Source organism: Ochotona curzoniae, unplaced genomic scaffold, assembly GCF_017591425.1.
Source record: "Ochotona curzoniae isolate NIBS_2020 unplaced genomic scaffold, NIBS_Ocur_1.0 contig_1, whole genome shotgun sequence".
Taxonomy (NCBI): Eukaryota; Metazoa; Chordata; class Mammalia; order Lagomorpha; family Ochotonidae; genus Ochotona; species Ochotona curzoniae.
Genome location: NW_024464918.1, coordinates 44400813 through 44417393, shown reverse-complemented (window position 1 = coordinate 44417393; position 16581 = coordinate 44400813). Strand labels below are relative to the sequence as shown.

At 47.7% G+C, this 16581-nt stretch overlaps 1 protein-coding gene across 1 annotated transcript in view; it reads right to left on the bottom strand.

Moving 5' to 3' along the window:
• Positions 1–16581, bottom strand: part of PGGT1B (protein geranylgeranyltransferase type I subunit beta) — a 28344-nt gene that overhangs the window by 6904 nt on the left and 4859 nt on the right. The window contains exons 3-6 of the mRNA XM_040973231.1: positions 9631–9698; positions 8421–8572; positions 6908–7040; positions 2816–2861 (exon numbers count right to left, since the gene is read on the bottom strand). Of these exons, the coding sequence (XP_040829165.1) occupies positions 2816–2861; positions 6908–7040; positions 8421–8572; positions 9631–9698 (399 nt within the window). The remainder of the gene's footprint in view (positions 1–2815; positions 2862–6907; positions 7041–8420; positions 8573–9630; positions 9699–16581) is intronic.

Sequence of the window (16581 nt, the reverse complement as noted above, 5' to 3'; positions counted from 1 at the left end):
AGGTGGCGGGATCGCGAGAAGCACGGAGAGCAGCACATACCAGTTCATCCTCTCAATCTTTATAATTAGCTTGGATATCTAAGTAAGTCTTAAGGGAATCAAAACAGAAAAATAAGCTGATTTTCTCCAATCTCTTGGAATAATTTTTGCAAAACAATTACCAACCTTAATTTCTCTTCATTGACTCGTTAGTTTCAAACACTTGCTGGGGTTCTTTAAAGCAAACTGGCACTGCTCAAAGTAAAGATGCTCTTTGCCCAAATCACCAGGGTTTGACAATATTAACTGCAGAAACATCATTAACAGCAGCCCTAGGAGAGACAGCTTCCACCTGCTAAGTCACCCCCTGGTCACACACACCGGCTGGTCTAGACCAAAGCCAGGGGCACCGGCTCCGTCTGTGCCTGCCCTGCAAGCACCAGGGGCATGGTGCTTGGGCCATCCTTCACTGCTTTCCCAGGTGTGTCAGCACGGAGCCAGATCCAGAGCAGAGCAGCTGGGACTGAACTAATACAGCATGGGATGCTGGCGTTAGAGGGGATGCCCGACTCAGCCCTTTGCAATGCGTCAGCCCCATAAGTGCTGTGCTTTATGCTTAAACACCACATGGAAACGTAACGTGAAGAGAGCTCAAGGCAGCGGAATGCTTCAATAAGGCCAGATGTACGTCATAAGAATCATACCATCAAAGCAATCTGCACTCTGAGTGTTATATTATGAATCCTGAGAAAGAAAATAATTTTCTACTACACAAAGCAGGAAAGTCCATTTCTTCCAAAATACAGGGATGCCTTCTGGTAAACTCTTCAATCACTGGGGAGCTGGTGGGCTGTCACAGCTACAGATGACTACTGTGCAAGGCCATGGCCCAGAAGACCACTGCACACCACACAGTTTCCACAGCAAACGGACTCCAGGCTAAGCAGTAGCTGAAGAAAAGCACTTGAATTCAAAGGATTACCACACTGAATTTATAAAGATGTAAGCTATTTTGGCAATGAAAAAGTTGTCAATCAAAATGGAATCACTTCTGTCAAACCCTAAAGATAACTAAAAGCATGATCATTAAAGTTGATCTGATTTCTGGCACAAGAAGCTGCCACCGCACAGCCTGTATGGAAAACACCCCGTATCTGCCCAACAGGGACCTGGCCATCCTGGTCACCTGTCACCCATAGAACCGAGCCCCGAGCACCTGCTACGATCCTTGCAACACGAGATTCCAGCATCAGCAGAACACGTGTCAGCTTCCTCATTCTGCTTTTAAAGCCCCATCTGCCTCAATCCCTCTGAATGTGGTTAACTGAGGTGTGCACTTTCTCATGCTGCTCCCAAACACACCTGTTCATTTCGGAGAACGTTACCTCACAGTGGGAACAAGGGGTGGGCTCTGGCCTTGCAGCCGAGAGGCCAGGTGGGAGGCCCACACCCTGGTCAGAGCGCGGCTTAGAGACCCGGCTCTGCTCGACTCCCACTCTCTGTTCATGCACCGTAATGTACGCTTGGTCAGCCAGCCATGTGGAGCACCCAGGTTGAGTTTCCTGCCCCCCCACCCCCACTGCTGCTTCGGCCTGGCCCAGCCCTCCTGCACGTGAGATCTCAGCATGAAGCACCCCTTCACAGACAGTCCTGGGTCCTGCCACTCAAAGTCATGGCCTGTCTGACTCAGGCCCTGTCAGGGAGACCACGACTGGGCAGCCAGGCTCCTCTTCACATCGCAGAGCACGTGATGCCCAGGAAGAGGACTGCAGTGCCCGCCCAACGTGGCTCCACACCCGACAGTGGGCACCAGACCCAGCTGCCAAGGGGTCTTGGAGCCGCCGCACTTCCTCTGCAGGCTGCTAGCTGTGTCGCTTCTGCTGAGCCACACAGCTAGCAGCTGCCAGCCCTGCCCCCACCTCAGACAGAGTCCAGGGAATACAGGGTTCAAACTATTAGACAACTTCACAGGAAAATCCGGGCCAGTCTTCTAGATCCCTTCGTCACACATACTCAGCAAACATCTAAATGACAGCAATGAAGAGCAAGGAGGCAGAAGTCCAGGAACACATGTTGAAAATATCTTTTATTAGACATTCTTAGTTCAAAGCCTGCTTTCCCCTTCGCTCTTCTAACTGTCCACTGGTGAGGAAGCCCGTGCAGGTGCAGTAAGAGGCCTAGCACCACGGCCAGTGTTGGGCTGAGGCCCAGTATGTGCTCACATGAGCAGAGGAGGGACGGCTGTGCTAGCAAGGGCAGGGAGGCACGGCACACAGGGGCTGGGCTCACGCGGCACAGAGAACAGAAACTGACCTCCTGATGGGAATTCCAATTCAACAAGCCCTGGCTGTCGCTGAGCTGATACAGGGACTGCCAGGTCCTGGAGAGGGAGCTTGTGACAGACGACACAGGGCCAGGGTGCGCACTGCACATATGCTGAGTGCCAAGATGAACTGTGACACCCACTTAGGATAATTGTACTGAGAAGGTGAACCAAGAACTCTCACTCTTCACAATCGTACAGATTCCTGTGCAACAGGCGGCAGCTCCGGCTTAGGCCTTCAGGGTCCCGTCACGGAGGAAAAGCTGTTACTCTCTTCTCACGACAAATTAAGAAATAATCACAAGGTGTGTTCATGCAGCTAACAATGGGATGGGTGACTAGAAACGCAGCATGGACTGAACAATCCTAGATGGTCACAGGCCCAGCAGAGTCAGACGGAAACGGGCAGATGGCCGGGAGGTCATCGGCCTCGCTTACAGCTGACACCACTTCCGAGGGTGGAAGATCAACAGAACAAAACACTATACACTGACACGGTTCAGGATGTCTTACCATGAGACTCAAGTCCAGCTCCCTGGGCCAGCCCATTGTCATAGGACTGCAAAAGAAAAACATTGTTCAATTTAGAAGGGAAGCAATGGTACCAGGAATAAGCAAGCTGCCATGGTGCTAACTCTTCTGTCTGTCACAACACAGGCACGTTGACCCATGCAGGAGAAGCAGGCACTGTCAGCTCCCGATCTGGCCTGCTGCCAAGCCGCGTCCCTAAGCTACTCAGCACACACTGCTCCGTCCTGCGCTCCTCTGGTCTATTCTTTGACCACTTGACTCATACATACATTCAAAGAAAATACTCCTGAAACATTATAAACATTCTGATGCCATTTTAGGTCACCTGGGATACTGCCTACATTTCAATCTCCCAACTCAAAACAGGAAAAGAATAAAAAGAATAAAATGCATGAAAGTCACACTTAGCCAAGAAGGCACACCCGAGGCTGGGCTGAGTGAGACAGACAAGAGGCAAGGTGCACAAGCCATCACTCACGCTCTGGGACAGCCCTGGCTGGGAAGGGCTGTGGGAAGCAAGGGTGGGATGGCAGCAGTGGGTCCGGCCTCAACACAAAGCTCACTCATGAACCACAATGCAGGAGCACTCGTGGGGCGCAGCTCTGGCACACGCAAGTGCCAGGGACACAGTTTAGTTAACCAACACTCTTCGCAGTTCAGCAATGAAAGCAAGAGTGACTGAACGAGGTGTACAATCTGCTGCTCGGACTTCGGTCCACACAGATCGTCTCACACCTGACAGCTCTCAGTCACAGGCAGTGGCCAGCCGCGCCCCTTTAGCAACTCTCACTGAGCAGGCTCCTCCGTTCACACACGGCAAAGGGTGCAGCCCGCCTCTCAGCGATACGCCCACATCACCTTTCACACAAAGAACTGGCAAGGGAACTGGCCAAAAGGAAAATGCAGTAAAGAAGCGGATGCAGTGACAGTACAAGAAACAGACACCACAGTGGGTGTGGTTCCAGAAGACAAGCAGGGGACACAGGGAGGGTGAGGGAGGGGACCATCTCATAACAATGCACCTAAAGAGAAGCAGGTGCACCTGCTTCACCTAAGGAGAACAGGTCCTGGGCGACTTGGTCACTGTTTTCACTGCCTCACATTCCACTGAGCTAAAGCAACAGTGATGTTACCATTTTCATAAACCCTGCAGACTTTTATAAGTGACAATTAGCGAGTTGCATATTTTGTAAAAGAAAAGAAAAGAAAATGAAACTACAGCAACTAGTGAAGCTCTGAGGAGGCCTGTTTCAACACTTGAGAAACAAACGAGAAAATCCTGGAAAACCATGAATCCCTTCCCTCCTGCAGACAGCAGTCCCCATAAAAACACCTTGTCCCAATGAAAAGAAAGCAGCATCTTTAATGTAGGAATTCTTACCAGGAAAAGCAAAGCATGACGTTCTAAACCAAAGCTCACCGACAGTAAAGCACTCCAGGAGGAAACACGAGTGTGTAAGTCGGCCCGCGCCAGAGGAGCCGTCGGAGGGGAGCGCAGCAGCTCTCCCGACCCACAGCCTCAGACACAGAAATGACCAACAACAGGAAGAGGGGAGAAGAGAACGAAAAATGATTTCACGAAAGATAAACCAATCTAAGGAACAAAAGCGAGAGGATCGAGACGGCAGGACAGGGCAAGGACACGCTCACACAGAAACACGCGCCGGGTGAAGCAGGGAGGGAAGTCCAGGGGGGGCACCGGGACACCGACATGGGAAAGCAGCAAACACAACAGTGAGGGGCTGCAGTGACCAGTTAGAGCAGGGCCATTCGGCGAGCGGATGCGCCTGCCCCACCCCAGCACCACGCGCTGAGGAAGCAGGACCCGTGCCCCACGGCTCAGGGCAAAACCCAAGGCCACGTGGACAACCCAAGTTCCTTCCCCTCGGCATTCTGTCAGAGTCTGCTCTTCCTACACGCCCGTGTCAATTCTACCGAACCTAGTGAGTTACACACAAAACAATCCCATTAACCTTTATACTCATTTTGAAATACTGATATAATAAAAATTGACCTGCAGTAAGATAGTCTTACCTGTAAAATAAAAAATCCTTCACATTTGGGAAATAACAAATCTGGAAAGCAACAATTCTACTTCTTGAGTTTTATTTAAGAGACAATAGTGGCACAAAGAATATTTTGATCACAAAGCCTTCCTTACTGCTGTCAGTGAAAGATCAAACAATCCTGTGAGGAAAAATACCATTTCTACTAGAAATTCTCCTTAAATTAAAATCTGCGGTTCAGGGTCCAGTGCAGTAGCCTAGCGGCTGAGGTCCTTGCTTTGCAAGTGCAGGGATCCCATCGGGCACCAGTTCTAATCCCGGGTAGCCCCAATTCCCATCCAGCTTCCTGCCTGTAGCCTGGGAAAGCAGTAAAGGACGGCCCAAAGCCTTGGGACCTCACACATGCATGGGAGACCTGGAGGAGGCTCCTGGCTTCAGATTGGCTCAGCACTGACATTGTGCCATATGGGAGTGAATCAGAGCATGGAAGGACTTCCGCTCTGTCTCTCCTTCTTTCTGTGTATCTGGCTTTCCAATAATAATGATAATCCCTGTGGTTCAGCCGCTGGCCTGGCAGAGAGGACATCTGCACACACTCCGAGCTGGGCGCCTGGCCTCGGGTCCCTCCTGTTTCCAGCTCCCTCCTAGCCTGCCCCCACAGGCAGTGGGTCATGATCCCCAAAGTGGGGTCCCTGCCCTCACAGGGAGACCTGGAGGGAGGCCCAGCCCTGGCTTCAGCTGGCCCGACCCATCCCTGCAGGTTCTGGGGGATGAGCCAGCTGACGACGGGAGCGCTCTGCCTCTCAAATCAATGAAACAGCAGTGATACCAAACCCTACTGCCTCTATCAGCTCCTTGAATCTTCACATTTGGGTCTCTTTAAACAATTATTTATTTATTTATCTGGAAGACAGACGAGAGATCCTTTACCTCCTGGCTTGCTCCGGATGGCTACCAAGAGCCAGGCTGAAGTGGAGAGCGAGGAACTTCGGTGTTTCTGATGAGGCTGCGGGGCCCAAGGACATGCTGCTGCTCTCCCAGACGCCTTAGCAGCGGCCTGGATCAGAAGCGGAGCAGCTGGGACTTGAACCAGCAGCCATATGGAATGTACTGCAAGTAGTTTAACTTGCTGAGTCACAGCAACCCCTTCATTTGGGTCTTCTTAATATAAAAACATCATCATTACACCACTTCCTGTGATGCCAGCATGCCCCGTGGCTGACAGTTTGAACCTTGGCCGCTCTACCTGAGGTAGCTCCCTGCTTTGTATCTCAGAAAGCAGAGGATGGCTCAGTCCCTGGGCTCCTGCGGCCCATCTGGGAAGGTTTTGGAATTCTACGCGCTTGCTTTCAGCCCGGCCCAGCCCTGTGTGGCCACTGGGCACAAGAACCCCTCTGTTTTACCTTCTCTTTTCTCTGTAATCCTGTCTTTCAAATAAATAAAATAATAAAGCAAGTATTCTCACCAAGAAGATCATAAGCTTATTGTGTTTGAACTGACTCCTGTAGGGTAGTCTGCTGCTGTTTTTAAGGTTTTACTTCTTGGGGCTGCGCGTCTGGCCTGCTGCTTGACACTCAGCCCTCACCACAGTAACTGGCTGGTCCCAGCTCTGGCTCCAGACTCGAGTTTCCTGCAGATGCTGGGAGCAGCAGTGACAGCCCCGGTCCTTGGCTCCCTGTCACCTCACCCTGCGGGGGGCCCGGACCGGGTCCCTGTCACCCCACCCCACGGGGGCCCGGACCGGGTCCCTGGCTCCTGACCCTGGCTGCAGCTAGAACCAATCAGCAGATGGGAACACTCTCTCAAATAAATAAAACTATTCAGCAAACATTTTACTTTTTTCTCCTGAGGCTGATCAAACATTTCTGTAAAAGACATGGCTTCCTAAAACTAGATTACTTTTAAACGTTAGCGGCAGAAAGGTTGATCTGTCCTTCACTGTAACTCCTCCATGGAGTGTTCACACTGTAACCACAAAGCAACGCTATCGCTCCTGCTTCCAGACCCGGGAGAGGCGAGGCTCTCGGGCCACGGCATCCACACCAGCACAGGAACCTGTGTCACTCACCATACTTCTTCTAATGTAGTTGATGGCTTTTTTCATATCCATGCCTGACCAGTTGTTGAGCATATAGCATATGCAGGAGGCGCAGTAGACAAACCGCATGTCATTTTCACTGCCTTCAGGTACTGCACAAAAACTGAAAGTAACAACAGTAAATGATGCTTGACTCACACCAGACTCCACATTTTTCTCCGGAGGGCTAGAACACCCACCCTGTCTTCAGCTGTAGGAAAACCTATCACCGAGTTAACAACTTCATTCTACTTGCATTATAGAGCATAACCATGAACACCCAAAGTCCCCAATGGTCTCTCATGCAGCTGCACGTGGCCGACACGCCGACAGCCAGGGCCAGCAGCGGCCAGCAGCTTGAGCAAGTAGCGCAGAGAAGGGAGCAGGCAAAGTTTAGCAGCCATCAGGCAGTAAGAAATTCCCAAGACTGTTTTGCTTGGAATCCCATCCAAATATACATTCAAAATCATACTACTGTTCAATGTCACGTACTGAGTTGGCTGTAGAGAGGTAACAGCTTGTGTTTCCTTCTGCCTCTTTATTTATAAACAAATATTTAGCTATGTCCCAGGTTCAAAGTGAGCTCAAAACAAGTTCCTAGTATAGTCTAAGTAACCTCCATTTATTCTGCATTTACAGCAATCCCTCTCCAAGGGACTAGAACACTGCACGAGGATGTAACGGGCCGGATTTCTGCCCCGTAGATGGCATTATTACTGGTTCATTAATTCAAATCAAAACTTTATTTCATCTTAAAATTCCAGGCAGATTCTTCTTTAGACACACCGCACAAAAAAACACAAGTTAACAAACCAACTTCTTCCTATCCTATCTTAAAAACTGTCACTGAAAATCTTCCACTGGAACTTAATATTTAGTATTCATTCCTGCCTCCATTTTTTTTTTTTTTTTGTATTGACACATAGTAAGTACAAGCGTATGGGGCAGAGCATGATCTGACACAAGCACGCTCTGCAATGGTGAAAGCAGGACGTTCAGCTATATGTCCACGCCAGCACCCTTCCGCAGCTGTCTGCAAGGGGCAGGGCAGTGCTGTTGGTCATGGCCCTCTCTGTAGCAGAGGGCACCACCATACTTCTGTCCTGCCACAACTCTAAACCCAGCCAGAGCCAATCCCCCATCCCCAGCACTGCCATTCTACTGTCTACTTTATGACAGCAGTTTAAGATGCCACGTATGGGCAGTACCATATGGTACTTGTTTTTTTGTGCCTTGCTTATTCCATTTACTCTAATGTCCTATAAGTTCATCCGTGTTGCCAAAAGTGACAGGTTTTTGTCATTTTATATTGCAAATACTATTCCACTGTATACAAATAACTCCATTTTCCTTATCATTGAAGGATCAACCAAGTTCAGATGAACTATATGTATGATTACTTCAAAATACTCCTTTTTTCATTTAGACTCCCAATCCTGAGACTATTTAACATTCATTTTTGTGTCTACATCTGTGTTACAAAAGAAGAGAAGCCTGCTCATACCTCCCGTCTTCCAGCTGAAGGGCTCGCAAGCCCGCAAGGCAAGCTTCTTTATTTACTCGGCTCAGGTCGTCTCCCAGAATGACCAGGCACGAGAGGCCCGTGTAGGTCATGGCAATGTGACCGCTATCGTAAGGATGAGCTGTTCCAGGATTCTATATGCAAAATTAGTATAATGTTAATTATGAACTGAAATTGGAACTGACCTGATTTACTAACTCCACATGAGGTTTTAGCAACTTGGGAGCTCACTGTGATTTATACATCATTGGCTTCTGGACCCTTCAGTTCCTTACCTATAGTTTCAAACAACTGCAAACTGAAAATATGCAGAAAAAACCCTACATCTGTTTGTTTTTCAGTTTTTGTATTTATTTGAAAGAGTGCTGGATGTGTGGGGAAAGAGCAGAGAGGGGAGAGGGGAAGAGAAATCTTCCCTCTGCTGGTTCACGCCCCCCATGGCTCCCCAGGCAGGATGTCATGCTCTCTTCCGCTGCCGTCGCAGTGAGCCTGCAAGCAGAGCCGTGAGACTCCAGCCAGCACTGAGCGGGGGACTGGGGTCAGCAGCTGCAGCTTACCTCCCCTGGACCACCACGCCAGCCCTTGTATCTGCACCGGACACGTACAGGCCTTTTTCAAAAGGAACGCCAACCCAGTGTCACTAAGCAGTATTCATTCCCTGACCAATGCACTTCTCTAGGCACTGCCACTGTTTGCATAACATGAGCATTGGATCCGAGAGCTGATTTAGAGTGTATGGAAAGTAATCCAGAGATGATGCAAGAACACGTACGGGTTACATGTGAAGGCCGTGAAGTTTTGTATGGTTACATGTGAAGGCCGTGCCGTTTTGTATGGTTACATGTCCAGGCCGTGAAGTTTTGTATGGTTACATGTGAAGGCCGTGCCGTTTTGTATGGTTACATGTGAAGGCCGTGCCGTTTTGTATGGTTACATGTCCAGGCCGTGCTGTTTTGTATGGTTACATGTGAAGGCCGTGCCGTTTTGTATGGTTACATGTCCAGGCTGTGCTGTTTTGTATGGTTACATGTCCAGGCCGTGCCGTTTTGTATGGTTACATGTGAAGGCCGTGCTGTTTTGTATGGTTACATGTCCAGGCAGTGCCGTTAGGTCTGAGGAATTGGAGCAGTTTTCTCCCTTATTTCGCCCCAGAGCCCCCTCCTCCTCCTCCCTCCTGACCCCAAGAACTAACCTTCGATGGATTGAATGGAATACCCAGGTAGGAAGAGCCTCGGAAACCACAGCGATTTAAATTTGATCCTAAAAAATAAAAGTATGTGTTTAAAGGACATCTTATTTTGCCATGTAGTCTAAGAGCTTCACCACAGTCTCTGAGAAGGCCTTCTGTCCCCAAGCCTTGTCACGGTCTCACTTTCAGGCTGCCGAGTGCTCAGGACACACCAGGTCTGCCCCACGAGCCTCCTGGGGGTCTCACTTCCTGTCCACAGTTCACAAGCTCCACCCCGAGCCTGCTGGGGACCGCTCACCACTGCAGGCAGAAGGCACCTCTACTTCAGTGCCTTTTCCACAGAACAGACAGGGTCGGGAACGCTAGCTCCGGTCCAGTGAGCTTTTCTATTCTTCCTCCACGCCTCTCTACGTGGTGAAGGTCAAGATCAAGCACCTCAGCAGCAGGGAAAACACACTCCGTATTTCAGTAGTCTAGTCCAGTAATACATTTGGTTTTGAGAAGACTATAACATGGTGCTTAGTTTGTATTTGCTTAACGCCTGTTTGCTCACACAATTTTTTCCCACCTAAAATTTTCATTCTTCAAGACGCACTTAGAACCCGTGCTCATCAATAACAGTGAGAATGTTGAGGACCAGCACAAAACCAGCACCACAGGTACAGGACACAGTCCTGGTGGGACGCGAATGCACAGCTGAGACCAGCTCAGCCTGATGTACAAGCAGGCTCTGCTGCGGGGACGGACCCGTCCCAGCTCTGCTGGCCCACAGGACTAGTAGTAACCTTTTCAGCCCCTGCTGCTTTGTTCAGCACCTGAACTATTTATCACAGTAGCTGACATGATGCCGTCAACAAATCAGGGACTACTACATTTAACATTCTTCACCAATCACCTTTACTTTATGAATGAACATTTATTTTGAAAAAGATACTAATGGTAATCATTTTAGTGCATGTAATTCTCTTATTCTCTGAAGATGTTTAGACTGTTATTTTTTTTTTAATTTTGGACAATCCTTACATAGTTAATTATGGCACAAAGGTTCAAGGGCTATAGGAAAGTGGTAAGACCATTATTTCCACATTGTTTTTTTCCTGTATCTGGGGTAAAGGGGGAGGTAAAGGGAGAAGCCCCACCCAGTCTCCCACCCCTCCCAGGTCCCTGACATGGGGCATGATCAGGTGGTTTGGATAGTTCAGCAGGTATGAATTGCTGCCAGTATTGCCACTCCAAGCACGATGTGGTCACTGCAGAATCCACTGATTGACATAGTCCATCTTAGAGTCTCCGTTTGCCCTGTTTCTCACTGCCAACACATGGCTGGGGTAGTTGATTGACTTGTTCTGTCCTCTGTCTTTTCATGATTAGGGTTCTGAGTCTGGAAGCTCGATTGCACGAATCCCTAAAGAAACTGTGTCTGAGGAGTTCCCAGACTAGGTTCTTGTATGTACTTGCAAATACAGGGCCTGGCACAGTCCATAGCCCTGATCAGCTGGTGGTTGCAATTGCTGGGTCGGTTATTTCCAGCCTGTCTTTCGCTGGAACTGATGGGTGTTACAGTCCAGCCTGAATCTGCCCAGCACACAATCAGCCCTCACATAAACCAGTGGGAGCTGCAGCCTGGTCGGAGCAACCCCCAATAACCCCCACCAGGCCCGGCCCCTGCCCTGGTTCCCGGGCTTGCCAGTATGTGCAGCAGACTAGTCCAACCTGTCCCCACCTCCCATTCAGCTCTCACACATCTCAAAGGGCACTGAAGCCTACTTGAACCTAACCAGCTCCACTATCTAGCCAACACACATGCTGTTGGGTGCCTTTCTGCTAGACTGCCAAGCTATTGAAGACTTGCCAACATATAAGGAGAGTAAGAAAAACACTCTATGACCTAGTGAATCTGAGAATCTAATTCAACGCCTTCAAATTTAAGGCATACATACAATGCAATGCTGAAAATGCACCCACAAGGAAAAAATGCAACAGGTTGCATATATCATACCATAATGTTCCACTAGAAGGAACATTATACTGTTATTAAATAATTAGTAAAACTACATACTAATATGCAAAAATACAACTGGGTTAAGAGATAGTACACAAAATACATGTGCATTATGGTTTATAATAGTACATATTTAAAAAAAAACTGGAAAGGAATAAAAAATAGAATTATGTGGGGTGATAGGAAAAAGAGACCCAGATTAAGTTCCTGGCTCCTGGCTCTGGCTCCAGCCCCAGCCCAGCCCCAGCCCCAGCCCAACCCTACGCCCAGCCCAGCCCCAGCCCAACCCCAGCTCAGCCCAGCCCAGCCCTGACCTAGTCACTGTCAGCATCTGGAGATGAATGAGCAGATGTGAGCTGTGTGCCTATCCCTTTGAGCCTCTCAAATTAAGAAAGAAATAAATAAATAACATTTCAACATTCTTAATTTATTAGGCTCTCTCTGGGTTCCTAACATGATCTATCTGATATGATTTCTTTCATTATTCTAATAAGCCTATCTTTGTGATAATCATTAAAGTATTAACATGCAATTCACTCCAAACTTAGGATTGAGTACATACTCGCAGTGACGTCCAAATGGCTTCCCATGTTACTAAACAGCACCACCAGGGACCAGTGTTGTGGCATCACAAGGTGAGCCACTATTAAGCATGCAGAATTGCATCCAGGTCATTCTGCTTCTAATTCAGCTCCAAGTTGGTGTGCCTGGGAAGGCAGCAAAAGACAGCATCACTCCGTGGGTGCCTGCCACCTACATGGGAGACCTGGATGAAGCACCAAACATCCCAGCCTAGATCAGCTCTGGAAGTTACAGCCACAGGAGAACTTTCTCTGTGTGTGCATGCCCATCTCCTTTAAAGTCCATGCACTCTGTCAGATAAAGCAAATCTTTAAAAGAATAGCACCATCTAGTGTTTGTGCTCAGCAGTAACAAAACAAACTAGAAGTTCATTGTGTGAGAGTACCTGACCTGTGAGAGTACAGACGCTCCTATCCCAGCACTGCATAAAAACCACAAAGGGTAGGGACCGGTCAACCAAATGCACAAACAACACAGAATCAAAATCCACTGGGTTGGTAAGCACCATAAAGTCAAACCATTCAAGCTGTTAATGGAGATAACAAATCAGGTTACTTAAGAAAAATGGAAACTGGGTACACTGGAAGAGCAGCAAAAGTGGGAATCTGAATATAATGTAATATGCATATGTTTATGTATAACTACTTAGAAAGATACATTACTAGAACCTACTAGAATGTTAGGCTGTTAACTACAAGGAAAGCTAATCTATTTCCTAATCTGCACATGAAAGATATTCAGCTCTTTTATTTCAAAAGATTATCCGAAAGACAAAGAGAGACAGAGAAAGATCATCCATCTGCTAATTCACTCCCCAAATGACAATAACAGCCAGGACTGGGTCATGCTGAAGCCAGGAGTCAGGTACGCCCCCAGGTCTCCCATGTGGTTGGCAGGGCCCCACGCACCCGGGCTGTCTTGCACTGAACGACACATTAAGTGGGAGCTGGTTTGGAAGCAGAACACCCAGGACGGGAATCAGCCCCCATCTGGGACACCGGAGTCCCAGCTCTTATCTAATGAGGAAATCACACCGTAGAACTTTCAGGTTTACTATTAAGTTTCTAAGAATATGCCAAGTATTATACAATAGTACATTTATATTTAACATAACTATCTTCTAGAATATAAAAGTTGAACAAGACACAAAAAGATTGTGTCTTTGACAAGTAGTGTATTTCCTCATTCAAAAAACAATGTGTGGGCCCGGCGCGGTGGCGCAAGTGGTTAAAGGTCCTCACCTTGCACGCCCGGGATCCCATATGGGCGCCGGTTCTAATCCCGGCAGCCCCGCTTCCCTTCCAGCTCCCTGCCTGTGGCCCGGGAAAGCAGTCGAGGACGGCCCAAAGCTTTGGGACCCTGCACCCGCGTGGGAGACCCGGAAGAGGCTCCTGGCTTCGGATCGGCATAGTATCGGCCCGTTGCGCTCACTTGGGGAGTGAATCATTGGACGGAAGATCTTCCTCTCTGTCTCTCCTCTCTGTATATCCGCCTTTCCAGTGAAAAAATAATAAAAAATAAATCTTTAAAGTAAAAATTATATCAGAAATTACAATGAGATGCTTCTAAAAAGGCATGGTCCTTAAGATAAAATGTTATCATACCTACTAATGGTATTCAAAATGTGATGTAAACACGTTCTTAACTTTCTAATCCCCACTTCAAAAGATGCTTGCACTTAACAAACGGATCTCCAGTGAGGAATGTAGCATTATGCTGCACACAGAAATAGACATTTATGTTTTACGAACACAGAAAGAATTTTGAATAGGTGTTCTTAAGGAACAACCAAGTTTCCTAGTAGGAAAACATATCTTACACAACTTCTTAGATGTCAACTAAGATTCAGACAAGATAAAAAAAATTCTATAGCTAAAAAAAATGTTGCTTTCAACATCTTTTCTTAGATTTCTGGTTTTAGAACTGACTTAAATCCCAAGTAAGCAAGACAGGAACAAATGTTCTTTCCTCTAGTGGTTTAATAGTGTTTCCTCCAAGGAGAAGGGCCAACCGAGAGTTCAAATCATGCCTTGCCTGGAAAGGTCCCCAGCAGGTGACAAGGGGCAGGAAGGACACAAACACACACTGAGGCTATCGTCACAAATTGTCTACTTCTACAACGTCTCCACAACCACTGCTTTTTCATTCTAAAACTCTGCTACAGAGCTTGAATGTGCCACACAAAGCCACTCAGGAGCGGCCACCTGAAAAACCAACCAGAAGCTGACATCACTCAGTATTTTTCCCTTTAATAGCCAACACTTGTATCTACATTTCCTAACAATTCTAATAATTTATGAGATCTATTAAGGAACAGACACCAAATCTAGCATCCCTTTCCACAAATTGAAATGTCAATGAAGTAGTCACAGGATGTGGTTAAGAACTTGCAATTTTTAACATATTGGTTACTCAATACCATGTCAATTAATTCCATAACGTTGTAAATTGTTGTTGATGTTGTATTGGGGCTTTTAATGGATAGGGATGATATTCTGCCAGCTCTACCTTCAGACTAGAGATGGTCTACCCAAGAAACTGTTGAATTTATCTGGACAATAAGATACCGGACTCTATGCTTGGTATATGCTTACAATGAAAGAATCTTGACTGAATTTGAACTGTAGTACTGCAGCAAGGTGGAGGAATCCACCATGGGAGGAGGGTATGGGGAGGGGTTGGGGGAATCCCAGAGCCTATGAAACTGTGTCACACAATGCAATGTAATTAATAAAAATTAAAAAAAAATAATTCTCATAACCACATCTGTGTCTCACAAAGAAACCACACGATACACAAAGGGCTCAGTGCCCAGAATCCATATATGAGAAAAATACCCAAGTGCTAAGGGACAGAGAGCTGCATTCCCATCCTGCCTCTGGCACCAACTAGCTGCACAACTGTGAACCATCAGGCTCCCTGGCTTTAAAAGCTCCACTTGCAACAGAACTAAACAGAAACAGTCAGTCATCTGATGATGTAGCAATAAAGATATCACAGGGGGAGGGGAGGAGGAGCGGGGAGGTGGAGGCAGCAGGGTAGTGGTGGCACCACAGGTTAATCTGTCACTTCCAATGCTGCCATTCCATGCAGGATGCTGGCTACAATGCTTCCTACCCATTTTTCTTTGGCCATGCCTGGGAAAGTAGGGGAAGATGGCCCAAATATACATGTAGGGCCCCTGGTATCCTTGTGTTCCCGGCCTCTGCCTGTGGCCCAGAAGCTGAGGTCAATTGGAAGGAAACCAGAAAATGAATCTTACACTCTGTCCCTGTTGTTTTGTTTTTCAAATAAATAAATCTTAAATAAATAAATAAACAAGCATCTGCTTGGGACCTTTACACCCTGCAATGCAGTGCCTGGGTCCAAATCCTGGCTCCATTTCCTGCCACTGTACGGCAGAGGAGGTCACCCACCCAGGGGACCTTGTCCGAGACCATGGCTTCCAGCCTCAGTCTGACCAGCTCAGCTGCTGCAGGAATCTGGGGAGTCTAATGGTCTGTCCCTTAATTAAAATAAAGAAAGAAGCAATGAGCCACAATACTCCTTGCTCTGTTCTAGTCTGGAATTCTCCACTTAAGTCCTGAGAACAGAAGGCACAATGCTATACTGAGCCTCTGTATCCTGAGTATTTCCTCGTGACGTTCAGAATGGCCCATCCTCCAATGCTTCTCAGCCTTTTGGTTAAGATCAAGTGCAGAATGGCCCATCCTCCAACGGCCATCACACTTATTCATACGCCACACACGGAGGGCCTGCACAGCCCTGGAGTGACTGGAGGCCCAGGTTAAATGTCCTCAAGTGCCATAGTGACCGTTTCCACTAGGAAGGGACCTATAAACTTAAACGGTGAGCCAGTACTCAGACTGGGAATACAGAAGCCCAAGATTTTAGTCCAAAAAAGTTCTCTTAACCTTACTACATGTCTTTTTTTTTTTTTGAAAGATTTATTTATTTTTATTGCAAAGGCAGATAGACAGAGAGGAAGATCTTCCGTCCAATGAGTCACTCCCCAAGTGACTGCAACGGCCGGTGCTGTGCCGATCCAGAGCCGATCAGGAGCCAGGAGCTTCCTCCAGGTCTCCCACACGGGGGCAGGGTCCCACGGCCTTGGCCGTCCTCGACTGCTTTCCCAGGTCACAAGCAGGGAGCTGAATGGGAAGTAGAGCTGCTGGGATTAGAACCAGCACCTACATGGGATCCCAGCGTGTTCAAGGCGAGGACTTCACCTGCTAGGCCACTGTGCCGGGCCCAAGAGAACATCTTTAAAAATCATTTGTAGGGCAAGTCTGGAAGAGGCATAATCTGTGAGCTTTTCTTTACTCTGGAAGAATTTTATTTCATTTTCAAAGACAAATGACAGCTTTGCT